The sequence below is a fragment of the Pyxicephalus adspersus genome, chromosome 2 (assembly GCF_032062135.1).
Source record: "Pyxicephalus adspersus chromosome 2, UCB_Pads_2.0, whole genome shotgun sequence".
In the NCBI taxonomy this organism is placed as follows: domain Eukaryota; kingdom Metazoa; phylum Chordata; class Amphibia; order Anura; family Pyxicephalidae; genus Pyxicephalus; species Pyxicephalus adspersus.
In genome coordinates this window covers 159,255,574-159,274,548 of record NC_092859.1, presented here as the reverse complement: position 1 = coordinate 159,274,548, position 18,975 = coordinate 159,255,574, and the positions used below count along the sequence as shown (strand labels likewise).

The 18,975-nt window shown below is 45.1% G+C and overlaps 1 protein-coding gene across 1 annotated transcript; it reads right to left on the bottom strand.

Moving 5' to 3' along the window:
- Positions 1-492: 492 nt before the first annotated feature.
- On the bottom strand, positions 493-18,548 carry SLC25A37 (solute carrier family 25 member 37). Its single transcript, XM_072402897.1, has 4 exons — positions 18,243-18,548; positions 7,747-7,975; positions 6,964-7,020; positions 493-5,585 (listed from the first exon to the last, which is right to left on the bottom strand). Exons 1-4 carry the CDS (start codon positions 18,420-18,422, stop codon positions 5,083-5,085), a joined length of 969 nt encoding a protein of 322 aa, XP_072258998.1. The 5' UTR covers positions 18,423-18,548; the 3' UTR covers positions 493-5,082.
- Between the last annotated feature and the right edge of the window lie 427 nt (positions 18,549-18,975).

The window sequence follows — 18,975 nt, the reverse complement described above, 5'->3', positions numbered from 1 at the left end:
CGATGCACTTTGGGAATTCTTTTTTTAATGATGCCGTTGGCATGGCACAAAGCATCGCTTATTTTCCATGTTGTGCATTTGGCACATTGGGGTCGATTTAGTAAAGAAGTTCAAGTTGTTCATTTAGCTTCAGCTACCCAATCATGTGCAAGGAATTTTTTTTTTTAAAGATATCCTTGCATGTGATTGGATATTGTAAAAATTTCCCCACATTCACCAAGCGAATCATCCCTTGCAGAGTTATAATTTTCCTTGTTAAGTGAACATCCCGAACTCCTTTGGTAAATCAACCCCATTTGTAGAAAGCATTGAGCCACCAGATCTGTTCTTACACGAATCTTTCTCTTTGCCCCCAATTAATAACCTCCCTCTATCTTGTGCAATAGCAAAGCCACATCAGGAAAAAGGAACAGGAAATATTTCACCAAAAAATAGCAGGCCATGACCCGTGATGAAACATTAACCAAGAAAAGAGGACACAGACACAAAAAATGGCGATCCAAGAAGCATATTTATTATCAAAGTGTCATTTGGTTTGGAATATTCTTTAAATCCAATATTTACTTCTCTCCGCTCACAGTTGGTCTTGGATTGTGTTTTATAACTTCACCAGCAGGTGGCAGCAGCATCACACAAAATAATTATCAATAATTCACACAAACATAAAGAAAATAACAAAATAGTTTATGTTTTATAATGAATTGGAACTGTGCAACACAAATCCCGTCCCACTGGTCATCAGGGGAGGAGACACTGAACTCCCTTTATAAGGCAAAAAATGAAAATGATGCATGGCCCCTATTTATTGTACAGTGCTGCATAATATGTTGGCGCTATATATATCCTGTTTCTTAATAAAGGTGAGCTCACAGTGCTAATAGGAAAAGAACAGCTCATTCTAAGAGACCCTAACAAATCTAAAAAAAATGGCAACACAACCAGCAAAGTTGGGCAACTCCTGGCACTGAATTTTATTGAGGGGTAACTTCCAGGCAGGGTTGTTACTAACGGAGGATTTGTATTCATTCAGAGGCGTCATGTATAGAACACAATTATCTACCTCCACCAAGTCTCAGGAAATCATGATCCAACAACAGCGCCCCCTAGGCTGGAGAAGTCCAGGAAGACATTTCTAAATTGTAAGCTCTTGGGGGCAGGGTCGTCTCCTCCACCTCCTATGTCACTGTCTGTATCAGTCTGTCATTGACAACCTCTATTTATTGTACAGCACTGTGTAATATGTTGGCGCTATATAAATAATGTTTATTAATAACAATAATTTCTAGAAGCAGCAATGCCAAGCAGGAGGCAGTGTCCAGTCCCTATACTAAAACCCGGCATTATACCCTGCATGGAGCGGCTATATTGGAGATTGCTTTAGACAAATGATCTGCCATTCCTGGACCTTCTCAGCACCTTCACGGAAATGGGGCAGAAGTTGCATTCACAAAAAGACTTGTGTGTCAATTTCAGTTCACTCTACCCAAAAATGTAGGGTTGGGTCATTGGACAATAAAGGGAACCCCACCACTCATAAACGTATCAAGTGTATTGGTTGTCCTCAAACTGATCCCTGCATTATGGGCCCAAACGGTGAACAGATTCAGACTCTCCGAATATTCCTGGCTTCTCTGTACGATTCCCCGAATCCTCACCCTTGCTATGCCACACTGCCTGGTGCAAATACCCCATCCTGTCAAATGCTAGAACTTCAATTGGCATTAAAAGCTGTGGAATTTGCAGGGTGCCAAGTTGTTGAATTTACAATCCACGCTGAATACAAGGCAACCAATGCTCACGACTGTTATAAGGGTGCAGAACTCTGGGAGGAGGTTACAGCTGTGCGCCTCTGGGGGGCGATAATGGGAAGTAGAGTGGTTTATCTTTGGGTCTCAAGAAGGGTTGGCACTTTATATAAACCTGGGTAACCCAACCCTAAAATCCAGGGTGGCTCCAGAACCCCCAAGTCCCCATCAGTGTTAGAATCAGGTCAGGTAAATTTTCACTTTACATAGCAAACGGAATATCAACATCCCGATAAGAATATTTGGTATAAAATATAAAATCTTTGCAGAATTGGCCTAAAATTTGCATTTAGGAATAAAATCAAAGTCCAAAGCTGATGTACATACAGCACAATATATCATCGCAGCACACAGAGGTAAGCCGGGTGAATTGTTCACAATGCTGACCGCACTTTAAGGCAGAAATGAGACTTTCTCTAAATATAAAGTCTCTTCATGATTGCAATAAAAGCTGAAATACCCTGTCTGCTTCATCCATAGAAAAATATGGCAGAAAACTATTTACATTCACTCTAATATATATCTGAGTACATAAAACATTACAATATTCATATATTCTGTAAAATAGACATTTGTTACGTTTGTGCGTAGTCCTGTGGTCTGGTATAGCAGTGATAATACCATAAATAAATAGAGACAACCTCTCTAGAATTATTTCTCTATATGCTGCTACAGCAAAACTACCATCCAGCATTGCTGGGCTCTGAGCGTTAATGTCCAGCTCCACTTTGTGAAGCCCCTGTGGTTGTTCCTCTGCAGAAAACTTTAATGGAAATAGAATTTTTGTAGTGCAGGGAGGAGTGCGGTCATCTGATTCTTTGCCCACCCAAGCAGCATTTAATCTGCACTGTTCCATATAAAGAACTAGAAGAGAACTGCAGGGGCGGGGACACAATCAAAAGGCGGAGCAAAATCAGACACGCCCCCTCCCTTCCCCTGAAGACTGCATACAGATATGCTGTGTATATATATATATATGACACTAAAAGTGCATATAGGAAATCAGATTATGGTTTTGCTACTGCAAAATAAAACCTCTAGATCTATTCTAGAGATTAAAGAGCGACTCCTGTATGACTAGATAATGGTGCAATGAATGTAGAAGACTCTTATTTTCAGTTATGAAGTTATAAAGTGTGACAGCAAAGCTCTATTCACCCCACCCAGACATTAGAGGCCTACCCAAGCCTGTATATACAGTGATCTCCCCGAGCCTTTTAGCTGGGCGCACCACCCTGCACTTTTCAGTAACCACCCGGCTGTTTTTGGGTGGATACTGAAGAGTTGGGCACAATACCGGGTCTGCCACCTGCCTACAGCTTCTTCCAACCCAAAAACATTTCTGGGTTGCACACCGATATATGATAGAACAGTGACTAGGGAAAAACTCTATAAAAATAGATTTTCAGTCATTACATACGGAGTTGGGGTTTGCTCAGAAAGGCAATGGATAAAGGGGAAAAATTTAGCTGAAATCTGCCCCCCTATCCCAGGAAGGAATACAGTCAGTAGGCTTTCTCACACCCAGCTTAAAAACATTTCTGGGCTGAGCACTGCCATAGCAATCAGGCTTCCATAACAGACCGCTCTTCAATCCCGGGAAAGTGCTGAGCCGGTCAGCTCTGCTCATTACATTTAGCTTTTTGTTTCCAATGTGCTTTAAAGCAAAACCTCATCAACCACAAGGCAACCTATGCAGGGGCCTAAGGTGGTGACAGTCCAGGGGCCTCGGATACAACCTCAATGCTCCTGCACCAAGCCGGGGGAATAGGGCACTTAGTCAAAGATTAATACCTGCCGGTCATTTCATAGGGGGTGCAGCTGGTGACTGATAAAGCCATGGCAATGCCGAGTGGAAATGGGGCCGCTACAGCAATAATTATATTCTGTTAAAGAATTAGGGGCAAGTCCTACTGCACCTGGGACCCCACTAGGGCAGAACCACCCTCCAAGATTCCCAATTTGCCTCCTGCCCTTATAGCAAATTTTGATTCTGCCCATTGGGGCTGTATTCACTTTAGGATGAATACAGCAGTTATTCACCATTGTAAATATTGGTGTTGTCACTGTAATTCTCTATGCATTTATATAATGGTTTTTATGATACAAAGATAAATGAAGGTGCAGCAGCAGATTGCAGTGGTAAAGGAAACTTTCAATAGCATTATTGAATAGTTTCCCGTAGTGACACAGCGGCCATATATCTCGGAGATAATCTGAGGATAACAGCGGGGTAACAGAGGAATCTTTAGGTTTCCTCCCATTGACCTGCACTGGTATCACCAATACTCAGGCGTTGCACTTCAGCCAACAATACCGACTTCATATGAAAACCTTTTCCTGATCAATAAAGGAAAATGATGTTAATTAATGTAAAGAAGCATAGCAAAGCCAAAGTGTGGTTACTACAGACGCCTGAATGAAACAGACACACCAGAAGGGTCTAAATATCTATTTATGGCTGGTGTGTGGTTGGGTTCAGGTACTTAGATGGCACATGCAGCGTCTGAGGGTGGTCAGATGCAGAATTGCCATGATGGGGTATTACTTTCCAGCCACATTGCAAGGATAGTGTATGGCCCGTGAGCCTTTGGAAAAAGAACCCCAAATGCATTTCAAATGCTTACTAAAGCATTACAGCGGCTCCTCACTTGTCCGTATTTCCTCCTCACCGCTCCTGGGTGAATATGGATTGGAAGCAATTAGGTGCAGGCAACTGCACGTCTAACCTTATAGCAGCTGGGTGCACATATTGCAGCCTTCTATTAAATCTCTATCACCAAGTCATACACAAACCAAGATTCTTACCAAGTAATCCTCCTGCACTTTCACCCAAAGCCAAACTTGTGTATGAGGGGAAGGCCGGCTTTTCCAGCTTTCTCTATTGTCACACCAGAAGCAAAGCTTTACCAGGCTTTGCCCGTCACACTTCAAACCTTCATTTCTGTATAAAAAGCATTTTCATTTCTGCACCTTCATATCAGAATGTGATTTCATTACAAGCAGATAAAGTTATACTTTAAAAACTAAAAATATATTGGACTTGATGTAGTAGGAAAAGTCGCCTTCCATGAAGCAACCATTAAATATTAATAGAATCATCTAATTAAAAATAAGTTAATAATTTCCCCATTGCTTTTGGTCTTTGGTAGGTTCCAAACATGGCGGACTCCTCATGAGGGATCACAAGGTGCCACTTTATTGTTCTGGGTGACCCGCAGGAGGAACGGCGCCCTAAAGAAGAGAAGGTGCCACTGCTGTGAGATTCAGCAGCTTCTCATTGATTGCGTCTGCTCAGAAAGTATTTGAAGAATTCATAGACAGACCAGGCAATGGCTGTAGAAGGCATCTGATAGATGATTCTGGCTTGCACTCCCTTGAAGTAGCCTCCCAGGCCTCCAATTTGATAGACCGTCCTTATGGTATTGGCCATGCCAGAAAGGTGACCGCTGATATTAACTGAACTGAGGGCAGTGTTTTCTTGGGTGTTCAGTAAGGTTTTACACACGTCCAGTGGTGTGGTGGCGGCGGCCGCTACCGCTCCGGCAATGGCACCGGAAATAATGTGAGATCCTGGATTATATTGGCGCTGTGGGTTCAGCTGCTCCTGGGTGAACTCATAGGTGATGAAATGAATGGCTTGGAAAGGAATGTTCATAAACAGCTGGGTGCTGTAGCTGCGGTAGAAAGCACTGATTCCCTCTGTTCTGCTTACAGATTGAATGCAATGCAGCATGCTCCTGTACGGGGAATTGTACATCTGCATTCGTTGCTTGACCACTGTGAACGGAGAAAAATCAAAGACGATGAAATTAGACAAAGCAAAAAGAGAAATGAAAGAGCAGAGCATAACACTGGACAAGTCCTCCTGGTTAGTTAGCGAGTCAGAATTTACCCCCCTCCTCTATTCGGTTATGGTTCATTCCACCACTCAGACGTACAGATCAGCAGAAGGAACCATGGTGTGAGTTAGGGGCACAATAACTGGTATGCCTGGAACAGATGGATAGGGGCAGCCAGGGCTTATATATAATAAGGCATTCATAAGGCAAATATAACTTAAATTGACTATTTGGGAAAAAAAACTTCCCACTAGTAGAAACATCACACCATTTAGCAAGGCCCTGTAATCTGTATGACCGCACTTTGCAACTAGGCTCCCCTAGTATAAAGCAATCATGCACATACATTGGAATCCTTAGCAGACCACAACATGATGAAAAACTGTTGAGGGCCCTTTGATTCAGGGAGGTAGGTTCACACTGCATGTACATGTGCAAAGCATGAAAACACTCACTTCCATGTGTAGGGGTAAACTAGAATAGAATTTTGTAAGGTTTTGCTAACCTGTGCTGTGAAATTTTCCTGTACGTTGATTGCACACCTTACCTTACCTGGGCACCAATTACAAATCTAGTTTTACACTGATTAGAGTAGTCGCCATTACCTTAGGGGGAAAAATCCCCTTTTACTTATTTTGTCTGGGTATTTTATTCTCCATCAATGTAAATAGTAAAAAATCACTTTAAACAGCCAATAAGGAATATAGGAGACCCCAATACATTTATGTCTGCATGGGGTCGGGGTGATGTTTTTGGCTGAAAAGGGCAGGCTGCACTCAGAGGACATTATCTCAGCCTTGTCAGGTACTGCTAAAATAACAAACCGGATTGATTGTAAAAAAGGTTTTTTTTATTAATTAAAAGCTAAAAACCAGGTTCAGAAACTTTCCTAGCAGTGGGGATTGCCCTGTATGTTTTTGGCCAGGGGAAAGCAAACACGACTGTACTTACCTTATATCCCTTGTTCCCCCTGTGCCAACCATTACAGGGCTATAGGTGAGCACTTGCCTTCCTCCCCTTACAGTGCAGGGCTATACCGGCGGTGACACCAGTAGCTGATGTGGGGTGGCGTCAATACCTGCAGCTGCAGACTAATAGTAGCTGCAGCACAGGGATGCAACTGATGGGGAAACTGCTGCTGGGTAGCAAAGGAAATAAGTATAAATTTCCCCTATCTACATGAACATTAAACCCTTGCAGTGCAGGGTTATCCCCACAACAAGAGAAGAGTTTTGCTGAACCTGGAGCTAGGCTTTCACAACAGTCAGCAGCACTAATGGAAGACCAGGAAAATAAAAGAATGAATAAGGAAGTACCTTCAGCCGGGTTCATGACGGCATCATGCAGCACCGTTGCCAAACTTCCTGCCACCCCTGCAAGCAAACAAAGATTTAATGACAGTTCTGAATGTCTGCAGTGAGAACCAGACAACAGAATACAAGAGATTCATTATAAGCATGCTAAAAAATCACAACTGATGTTGGGTCAGCGATTGGTTCTTCTTCCAGAGATTGCTGGGGGTTCTAGGAGCAACAAGCAGTTTGCAGCTCTCAGGCCAGTGCGACACCAATTATCTTTTAGGGTATCTGCAAGGGTGACATTCTTCCCACTGGCCAGCAATGTAAGAGGAATTCTTCCCACTGACCACCACACTAATGAATTGTGAGCTGTGGAGATTATAGTAATTATAGCTGGGGTTCCTGAAGATCTGAAAGGTATTTTAAGGGTTCCCCCATGTTTGCTCGTATGTTTGCAGAATGTTGCTTGTACAGGTCTCCTCCAATATTCCATCCATATCCAAACACATAATTGGAGATTATTAATTATTGTGCCAGTAGAGGATTAGCGTCTGATGGGGATATAAACTAAAATCAGGACAGGTCAGCAGCTCTAACCATTCCATCCTTACAACAACATTTTATAAAGCAGGGATCTCCCCAGTGCCTTTTAGCTGGGCGCACCACCAAGCGCTTTTCAGTGACCAACCGTTTTTTGATGGTTACTGAAGGTTGGGTCACAATTCAGTGGCTGCAACCCACCGACAGCTTCTCCCCACCCATCTTAAAAAATGTCTGGATTGATCACTGTGAAGGAATTACCATTAGCCAAGTGACTGTTCCCGACGTGGTTGATCATGGAACCTACAGTGGTTTTCATCTTCTCATAGCAAGCAAAATAGAGCGCGTGTGCTGGTCCAGCTCCTAGCATGGTCACATTAATTCCTCTCAGCGGGGTCATTAATCCCTCCGTCCGGATCATCCTCTTCAGAGCCTCCATGACTCCTCTGTACTGAGCTTTGGGGTCCGGTTGCAAACTCTGCATTCTGGTCTGAAACAAAAAGGAACAAATAGCAAATTAGTAAATTATTTCAGAATTAAGGGAGCTTTGCATCCATTTCCCATTTTACAATGCTGGCATTGCTGTCATCATTTCAATTCAAACAGGAAGGTAAAAAATGCCAACAGACACTGGCGGCCACCCATGGAAAACATAAATTGCAGCCTTGTGACCTGTTGATGTAATAAATATTTGCAATGTTATCTCAGAGAAGCAATAAATCGCCTGAATTGGAAGTTCCCGGCCTGGCTTTATAATGTTTATTTTACTGAGGGTTTCTGTAAGGTCACATAATGCCATAGATCTGCTTCTAATATAACAGCTTGCAAAGATCACAGAATTATTACAAATCTGCATCAGTGAAGGGATCGAGGGAGGAAACGTTGGTAAGATTGTACCATGAACCTAATGCAGCTCATACAGGACAACGTTCTCCTCCTGACTATACAGCGTTATGCAGAGGAACCTAAACAGGGAAGTCATATGAATTAGTCCTAATAAGCAGGGGGAATCCAGAGACGTCCTGCGCCCATACTGGCACCCTAATTCCTATTTCCAGTCATTGCATGGGGTAAAGAATTGTTTGCTTAAAGAAATCCCATGTGAAAATATCAGAAACGTCTCTGGGAAGCCGCCTATCACTGCTCTAAATAGGAGCAGGAACAATAAAAAGAAAAGTCAGAGGGAGGTTTCTGCCAAATCCTTTAAATTTAGCACAAAGATAAATAGGAGCCCTCCACACCACTTGCCCCGCCATAAGAAGGGAGGGACCCTCTCCACTTGCCCCGCCATAAGAAGGGAGGGACCCTCTCCACTTGCCCCGCCTTAAGAAGGGAGGGACCCTCTCTACTTGCCCCACCATAAGAAGGGAAGGACCCTCTCTACTTGCCCAACTTCTTTCCACATTTGCCCCTAAAAGAATACTTCACACGTGCTGAGACCCAGAATATACGATTTGGTACCAAAACAAGAGCGTTGGTCAATGCAACAAATGTCTGAATTTACTTCAAGGCACCTTAACACCTCACTGCATGTCTGCTATAAATGACAGCACCGAGTTTATATAGATATGCAATTAAAAAAGAAACAACAACATGAAGTCCAGGGCAATGGAAGTTGTTGGGAGATTATTGGTAAATAAGCTCATGGATGGTAGACAATGGAAGCTGAAGAACTCGCAGAAGCAGAGCCAGGAAACCGAAGCTCCACAACAAACTCCATGCGGATGCCAGGTGCATCTAAGGTGACTGCGGCCGTTTCTCTTCCTCCAGGGACACAAAACCCAAAGGAGCTCAGCTTCCATGGTGCCCCGTGTGATATTCTGTTCCTCATGGAGATGTGTAAATTGCTCTGAAAACAGGAAATGGGAAGAGGGCGACATGCAAGGTCCGGTCTTACTATATCTCTACTCCCCACCATTCTTTATCCCCCTCCTATTGTGTGCTGCTTCTCCCACCTCCTAGATTGTAAGCTCTTCAGGGCAGGGTCCTATCCTCCTGTGTGTGTATCTGTCTGTCATTTGCAATGCTTATTCAATGTACAGCGCTGCATAATATGTTGGCGTTATACAAATACTGTTTAATGATAATAACTATTACACACAATCCCATCCCATGCAATACTTTATAGAATCTCTTTACATTGAGATTCGGAATACAGAACAATACAACTAATGGTATTTAGGATAAAACGTGGTCACCCGGAGGTTATCCGCTGATATGTTCCAATACACAGAGATTTATCATGTGTCCGGGGTGTCAGGGATTTGCATGGCCAAGGACAGATATAATGCTGCTGTCCAAGCAGAGACTTTTCTATATGTAAGCAGAAGTACGGATGCAGCATGCACATTGCTCTGTTATGTAATGTATCCTGTATGAATAACTGTGAAAACGGCCCATCAACAAACTGATTAGATTGCAGCAGCTCCTTCCCTATTTAGATCTATTGCTAAAAACTAAAGCTGACCATAGGACACCAGCAGCTCAATAATCTATCATTAAACGTTCTTGCTAAATGCAAAGTGCAAATGCATAAATATGACCTGGTATCAACCTCTAACCGTGCCTTTACAGCAGAGCAGGAGAGAAACAGAAGGAAGCAGCACGAGGAGCGGATCACATGTTGACAAGAATTCTGATAGGCAGAGAGATCAGAATAAATGAGCCTATTAATCTTCTGCTTCATTTTTCACTGTCCAGTTACAGGCTGGTGGGGCAGTGAGTGAATGATTGGTGGTCATCAGACTAGTGGCAGAAAAAGGTACTGCAGCAAAGAGCCACCTTTAGGCTGGGGACAGGTTTGCATAGTGTGGCGAGGCAGCCTATATGAATTCTGATTACATAACCGCGCACAAGTGCAGGCAATTTTTTGTTTGCATTCACAAGACTTAAAACACGGTACCATGCAATGCACCGCAGGTCACCTGCCAAGGTGAATTGGAGCACCAATGCTTGGTACTTACGGTGCCATGTAATGACAATGGTAGGGTCATTTAGTTGTGAGCTCCTTAGAGGGACAGTGACGTGACTATGGACTTTGTACATCGCTGTGTAATATGTCAGCACTATAATTACATGTGTGGTGCTGAGATGTGAATCTATTTGTACTTGTGGAATTTTTGCTTCACAGCCTCGGTCACATTGAACCCATCTGACCTCGTTCTTTGGCCCTAATTGGGCTTTCATGTCTGCGTGTCATTACAGCTTGAACCAAAAAGAAGGAAAACACCTGAAAATAAAGCACAGCATTCAATAGCGTGCGCAACCCAGCTACAACACCTGCAGTCATGTGACCGTTTGGCAAACACACGCTCATTATATATCATTTCTATGGAAGATTTGTTGTGGCGTGTGCAAATATTACACCAAATCTGTACAAGAAATTCACGTTAAAGATTCATGTGGTGTCATATCAAAGCACTTAGCATGCATACAACACACCAGCCATGGCAGGGGTTACATGGTGTGCCATGGCTTTTATTCCTTATTAGGATTTACAGGTTGAACTCCTTCCACAGCTGGCGGTGAGGAATCAGGAACACAAACGTGTTCAATGGCAGTATTCTCCCCAGACCCCGTTAGTTGGGCGCACCACCCGGCACTTTGCAGTAACCAACCGGCTGTTTTTGGGTGGTTGCTGAAGAGTTGGGTCACACCGGGGCTGCCACCCACCTACAGCTTAAAAACAATGCCTGGGGTAAACTACAGACCTGCTGGGCATGTATGGGACATTCTTGCAGAGGTGTAGAAGTTTCCCGGGGCCGGCAGTAGCAGCAACCTGTCGCATCCGATATTATTACACAACAGCTATGACAAGGCATTTTTCCTTTTTTTACATGGAGTGTTCAGCCAGAAAGATTGGGTGGGGAATTAAATCGGCATTTAGGGAGATCACAGCGATATTGAAGGACTTATGAAAACAAAGTGCAGCCTTGAGAGCGCCGCTAAGCCGTTTATCTCCACCATAAACTCCGAGTTTTATGAACTCGCTGCAAATACATCGAACTGCTGAGAAAGGTGGAAGCCAAAGGGAATTTATTTTAAACACGCTCGCTGCTTTGTAAAGAAATCCAGGCTGTAATCTGGGAAATCCTCTAGGTTTCAAAACACGGGGAGCTTACATTTCTGCAGATGGAAATTTGGGGATTTTGAAATATTTTCCTACTACAAATAGGAGGAATGCACTTCAGGGAGCCAAGATGCCAAATAAACATATTGTACGGAAATATGAAACTCTGGTGACCGCGTGCTGTGAATTCACATGATGATTGGTACATAGAGGATTGGACATTGTGTCTGGTGCCCGGTGGGGACTCCAGGAACCCACTAAGGTTGGACAGTGCTCTTCCCGGCCCCTTTCAGTTGGGCGCACCACCCAGCACTTTTCTGTAACCACCTGGCTGGGTCATTACTGAAAAGTTGGGTCACAATATTGAGGCTGCCACCGTCTACAGCTTTTGCTCACCCACCCTAAACAAATTTGGGAAAACAAAGAATACAGAAAAAATCTGCAGCTTGAGGAGAGGGAGCAGCAGGAACATTAGGGGTACCAGAGCCCAGATTGGTGTTCTGGTCAAAGATTGGTCAAAGATCACCAGGTTGCACCATTAGATAAAAGGATTAATGAAGACGATTTAAATGTCAGTGTAAAATGTGAAGCCACTACCATAGCACACCACACGCCCGGCATTCATGACATTTGCCATCACACAAAACCCGATTCCCCTCACTAAATGGGTTCCCGCTCACATTAGCAATCTCCCCATCCCTCAGGAGCATGGTACCCTGCACAGAAGGGGCAAGTAGGTGACATCAGGAATACTTCAGCTTGGCAACCTCTCCGAAAGAGATTTTCTGCCCCCGCCTCACCAGCCAGGCCTGGGCCCGTGCCCTTTCTTACCCCTACTGGAGGTTGTACAGAGAATTTGTTGCATGTCAGTGAAACACAAAAGTAGACTTGCTGCTATAAGCTATATGATTGCCAGTATGTTACCAATCATCAGCCAGGTGCCCACCTACCTCCAGGCTGTGGGATGAAGAGCGCCAATACGCCTACCTCTTGGGTATAAGAAACGTCATGCCTCAAACTCAAAGCAGCCTATAGGATCTATTCAATCAATAATATTAAACTGCCCATAAACAGATTATTTCAGAATTCCACCAAAAGTAATCAATATCAAACATAAGATCAAAAGAACCCCAAGGAGTCAGGAAAACATCCAAAATCCATTGATTTCTCAAAATTTGGAAGCTGTCCTGAATTTGGGATAAACCTTCTCAGCACTGAAACAAAAATAAGGCAGCATGGTGGCTCAGTGGTTAGCACTTTGGTCTTTGCAGCACTGGGTCCCAGGTTGGAGTCTCGGCCAGGACATTATCTGCATGGAGTTTGCAGGTTCTCCCCATGTCCTGGTTTCTTCCAGGTACTCCGGTTTCCTTGACTGATGGTTAATAATTATATCAAACAAGTTGTAAGTATTGAAAATTGAAGAAACCGTAGCAAGCTTAGGGCTGATCACTTTCTGTTCCTCCGGAGCGGATATATCGGAATGCAAAACAAATCAAGCAAGAAAAAGCACCACTGAGCAGATTAGAAACGCTTGCTTACGTATAAAATGTCTACCGAGGAGCAATGAAGCCAAACTCTATCCTAACAGGTCCTAGCGGGTACACAGCTACAGGTACAAAACTCCAATCTAAACCAAAAATACTCCGAATGAGAACCAGTCAGTCCTTTGTCCTGGGTTATGTCCCCGTATTTCCCATCCCAGACATATGACAGCCAGTGAGGTATAGGTAATGACACCCCAATATTTAACGTTAGACCCGGTGCCTCCATTGGAAGATCCCTCCCCATTGCTAGGCACCATTGCTTTTGCATGACAGATGGTAACTGAGACTTCTCAGACGTTTGCAAAGTGCCTTTCACTTTTATTTTCCTGTAAATTAAAACTGCTTGCAGATTTCCAAAAACATTCACATGGCACCAATTCCAGTGTATGGGGACGGCAGGGACAGTAACTGCACCTTGGATGCTGCATCTCACAAACATGCAGCAGCCTCCTAACAACAATCACATAAGGGATAATGAACGGGACCATTTGGTCCAATGGATTTTAAGCTTGCAGCAGGACAACATTGCCCTTACAGGGGTTCAATGAATGGGGAATGATTATTTTCCTTATTCCCTGGAGATTCCTTCTCTATGCAGCCAATGCCCCTGCAGCCTCCGCCATAAGCTGCTCTGTGGTGCGGCCATGGGCACCAACTTCACCCCTCACACTGCTGGGTCCAATGATCCGTGTACTGTGCATGTAACCCTTTCTGTTTAGGGGGGGTGGGGAAGCCCCTCTTCAAATGAATTCCTCAGATTCTAGAAATCACCTTAAGGCTTCAGCAACCCCCATGGACTTGAACTGCAGCCTTGTGCACCAATCGCTTGTGCAAGTTAATTATAGGGAACAGCAGACTGGATTTTCAATGGGTGCAGTGAATAAATTGGGCACTGGGAGGGGGGCATCTCCAGCTGTGATTGGTGAATGCTCACACATTGTATTCTTTTACACCACTGGTGCAGTGATACAAAGTAACAATGTTTGCTCTCCTTGTATTTATCATTTCATTCAATGGAGATGAGAGGTGTGATCATAGATTTGCATATGACAGACCAGGAATGTGTGGTTGTGGAAATAACACAAACAAACAAAAAGACACAAAAACAACAAAAAAACAATGAGCCCGATGTGTTCCAGCTCTCCAAGACTGGAGAAGATAGACTATCATGGGAGAACCTGGGGGATACATGAAACCTGGAATGGATTTCCTAAAAATCATAAATTGGTACTTATTTGGATTCCTTAACTAGATCCATTCCAGGTTTGCTGGATCCCACAGGATCTCCCATGATAGCCTATCATTCTCCAGTCTTGGGGGGCTTTGATGAATCAGCCCATTGGGTGCAATGACAAAGTGACCCCCCCCACACACACACACACACACACTAAACAGCCCTCCACAGAAATGTGCACAAATGCCTTCGGTTCATCATTGCATTGGGCATCATCTTCCCGGGGCACCAGTGCAAATTTGCCCTATGGCACAGCCAGAATACCCCCCACCCCTTCACCCCAGAGAGAAGCCTCAGGCCAGGAACTTGACGTTGGGATTATTGCTATTGGTTTGTTGCAGGAATTTGCCGTCTCATCTGCTTAGGTGGCATTTTAAACTCCTTCACCAGCATAATTTCAGGGCCAGGTCGTCCATATGGCAATATCTGTGGGGAGGGTCACAGGGCGTGGTGCCCGCTGCACCTATCAGCATTTATCCTCCATGACCCTGCAACATTTTACAAGATTTCTGTACATATTAGTCACGTATGTCCCAGCACATGGCTGCACAGGAAGACGGAGCTGCTGGGGGAATATAGAGGCCGATATAGAGGTACCAAGACCAGCCTCCTGTACAACAAAGCTCAGACTGGAAGAGCTACAAGCAGCACAAGTAGCCAGTCAGCTGTATTGTAGTGCTAACAAGGAGCAAGCCGAATGGAGGAGAGAAAAGTGTGACAATGAAGTCTTCTGCTTCTCCTTTTACTGTACAGTCACAAGCTATGGCGACAGGAACGGGTCAGGGCTGCTCACACCTGCAGTGACCCCTAAATAAGTGTGTCCCCATACTGAACAATGCAAGCAGCGTGAATTCCTATATTGTCAGGACATTATTAAATGTTCACCAAGTACCCATCACTATGATTGCTGTGTGACAGAGCAGTGTGAACCTCAGAAATGGATGGGAAGAAATACAAACTCTAAGCATTTACAAAATAAGAGAATGGCAAAAATATCTCACAGAACACAGCGCAGATTTTATGTCTGCGGAGATATCAGGAAGGTGAGAAATCACAGAGATAATGAGATGACCCTCAGTGACTGCTAAGCAATGCACGCTGGGTAATATCTGAAAGGTTGAAAAAGAAAAAGGACAGCTAAGGACGAAGGTCAACAGGAAAAAAGAGAGAAAACACAAAGCTGCCAACTATGACCCTGACCTGCACACCCGGCTCTAAAGATAGCACAGGGGGAACATGCAACTGTACAGCACACCAGAACATGCAGCACAGAGGGAGCACAGCATGGGGAGCACAGCACAACAGGGGGAGCACAGCACAACAGGGGGAGCGCAGCATGCACAGCACTACAGGGGGAGCACAGCACGAGCACTGCATGTACAGCACAGGGGGAGCACTGCATGCACAGCACAGGGGGAGCACTGCATGCACAGCACAGGGGAGCACACCAGAACATGCAGCACAACAGGGGGAGCACAGCACAACAGGGGGAGCACAGCACTCGAATGCACAGCACAGGGGGAGCACTGCATGCACAGCACAGGGGGAGCACTGCATGCACAGCACAGGGGGAGCACTGCATGCACAGCACAGGGGGAGCACTGCATGCACAGCAAACACACACATGCGTGTGACCCGTATTTTAAGTCAATGATTTCATGCTGTAACAACTTGCATTAAAGAAACTTTCCAGAGTTATTTATTGACATAGTACCAACAAAATCAATAGCGTTGTACAGAGCCAATAGTCATGTGACAAGGCATCCCTCAGAGCTTACAATTTAAATTTTTATAGTCTAACCCCAATTTTTTGGGGTGAAGTCAATGAGCATTATTAGGTGTTTGCAATGTGTAAACCCCAATTCCCAAGCATTAATGGGGAGAGCATACATACTCCATGCAGAAGGTGTCCTGGCTAAGATTTGAGTGCCAGCCTCTGCCAATCTAAACACAGCCAGACTGGCACTAATAATACGCTCCGCATGATAGCAATATAAAGCGGTTTTATAGATACACTGGGGTCTCCATGTACCCTAGTAGTGGGGTCCCCCCAGCCCTGCACATTTTGTCTGAGGGGTAGGTGAATCACTGGCGGGGGTGCTAATGGGGTACTCCTCATGTACAATACAGGAGTGCTGTTCCTGCACGACCCCAGAGAGCTGCAGCCAATCAGTGACTTACAAAGAGAAGGAAGCCTGCGAGAATGAGGAATGAAGTCAGCATTTCCCCTTATCCCTTCTCTTCTATGGACAATTGGGGCATTGAACCCTTGTGGTGCAGATGGGGTCACTGCCAGGGTACTTTTTCAGCTTCTAAGTGATCACGGTGGTAATATAATGAAGATCTGTACACCATTGAAGTATCAGCCCAGCATCATGTGTCCAGCTTGTGACAGGGCTCAATTACAGATACAACGTCAGATTCACTCCTTCGCACATTCACACAATGACTGGTACATGTGTCTGGGAGATGCAGCACTACCAGGGGGGGCAACAAGAGCAGGAGATCTTCAAGAACCCAGAAGCAACCCTATGCCAGGTTCATTAACACCTCCGACAATAAAAATGAGATTCATCTAAATAAGCCGAACAAATCCAGTTCAACCCAACGAGTCCAGACACTTCACCGCGGCGGCATTGCATAAGACATAATTAAAGGCCTCTCGGCTAAATCAGCCGTCACATTAAATAACCCGGCTGAGATACAAAAGTCTGATCATGGAGAGGCTAAAGATATAAAAAGTAGAGATGGTATGAAAGTATTCACCCCCAACAGCAAGATTCACCCAGTTTGTACTGGTGACCCATTATCAGCGCCAGAGAAGAAAAATCAAATGACAGTGTGATTGTACCCCAAGACTGGCTGTGCATTGCCCTACATGTGCCCTGATTGTACCCCAAGACTGGCTGTGCATTGCCCTACATGTGCCCTGATTGTACCCCAAGACTGGCTGTACATTGCCCTACATGTGCCCTGATTGTACCCCAAGACTGGCTGTACATTGCCCTACATGTGCCCTGATTGTACCCCAAGACTGGCTGTAACTCATTTTCTCATAGTTCAGTCCAGAGATTGTAAGCTCTTCAGGGCAGGGTCCTCTCCTCCTCCAGTGTCACTGTCTGTCATTTATAACCTCTACAATAGTACAGCGCTGTGTAATATGTTGGTGCAATATAAATCCTGTTTAATAACAATTTACTATATATATTTAAGCATATACTACCAATCATATGTGAAGAGCGACCCACAAGCCTTGTAAAGTCATGTCAGTGTATCATTACATTAACTACTGCAGGAAGGACTGAGGCATGGCATGGGTGGCCCCTCCGGTATGGGCTATGTAGCTCCTGTGTAGGCTATGGGTATGTAGCCCTTGGACATGGCATGGGTGGCCCCTGGGGTATGTAGTACCGGCTGTGTGTATAGTATGGGTGGCCCCTCCGGTATGGGCTATATAGTTCCTGTGTAGGCTATGGGTATGTAGCCCCTGCTGTGGGTATGGGTTTCCAATGAGGTGTGTGGCCCCCAGCTTGCATGCCAACAGGAGTGTTGCTGGTGAGATAATTAGTATTAGTCCATGCCCTCTATTTTCTCATGATACTTTTTATATAAACATTTTTCAGTCTGTTGCATAATGCAATTTTTTTAAACTTCTGTAGTGCCAAATACAAAGCATGCCCATACCAGATCCCTAGCTATACTAGATCCCTAGCTATACCAGATGCATGCCCCATACCAGATGCATGCCACAGCTGTACCCATAGCAGATCCCTACCCCATACCAGATCCATGCCACAGCTGTAGCCATGCCAGATCCATACTCCTGCCCATAGTACAGCCATGCCATGCCCGGACTATGCACAGCGCCATGACACCTGTCAGCAGGCCCCGCCCCCTCCACGGCTCTCACCTTGACAGAGTCCACCGGATACATGACTGTGTGCTCCAGGATCCCGGCCACGGCCCCGGCCGTCATGTGGGTGAGCGGAGAGACTCCTTCTGGTAAGCTCTCGTAGTCCTCCCCCTCGCCGGGAAGGGCGGACACCCCGTCCCTCGCCTCCATAGTAAGCCCAGCACTTCGTAGCTCCATGGAGCAGCCGGCAGATGAGGCGACACCCCGCCCCCTCAGAGTAACGAGCAGGCCGAGCTCTGCCCGCTGAATGAAGCCAAGTCGCCTCAAACCATCACCAGAGTCCAACGTGACGTCACCAGGAGGGCGGGGCACCTTCACAACTCGGCAGCAACCGCAGCGTCCCTTCTACCTTAGAGACAAAGTAGGCGATGATTGGCCAGATAGAGATTAAAAAAAAAAAAATCTTACAACTAAGTAAGATCACGCCCATTGTAAATTTGGAGCTTCGCTTCAATAAGTCACGTGGCTCGAGGGCGCGAAAGAGGTGGGATGGGAAGCGGGAGGGGTCAGAAAGATTCAGCGAAGTACTTCGCCTAGGAAAGTAATGTGCATGGGCTGTGAGGGAGGATTGAAGGACACTGAGAGAGGCCAGAAATACACAGGGACTGTCATAGAAGACACAGGGGTTATAAAACAGGCCAAGAATGCACGGGGACTGTCACAGAGAATTTGGGCAGTAAAAAAGGCCAGGGACTGTGAGAGGTTAGCTGTGGTAATGGCGTATGTTGTG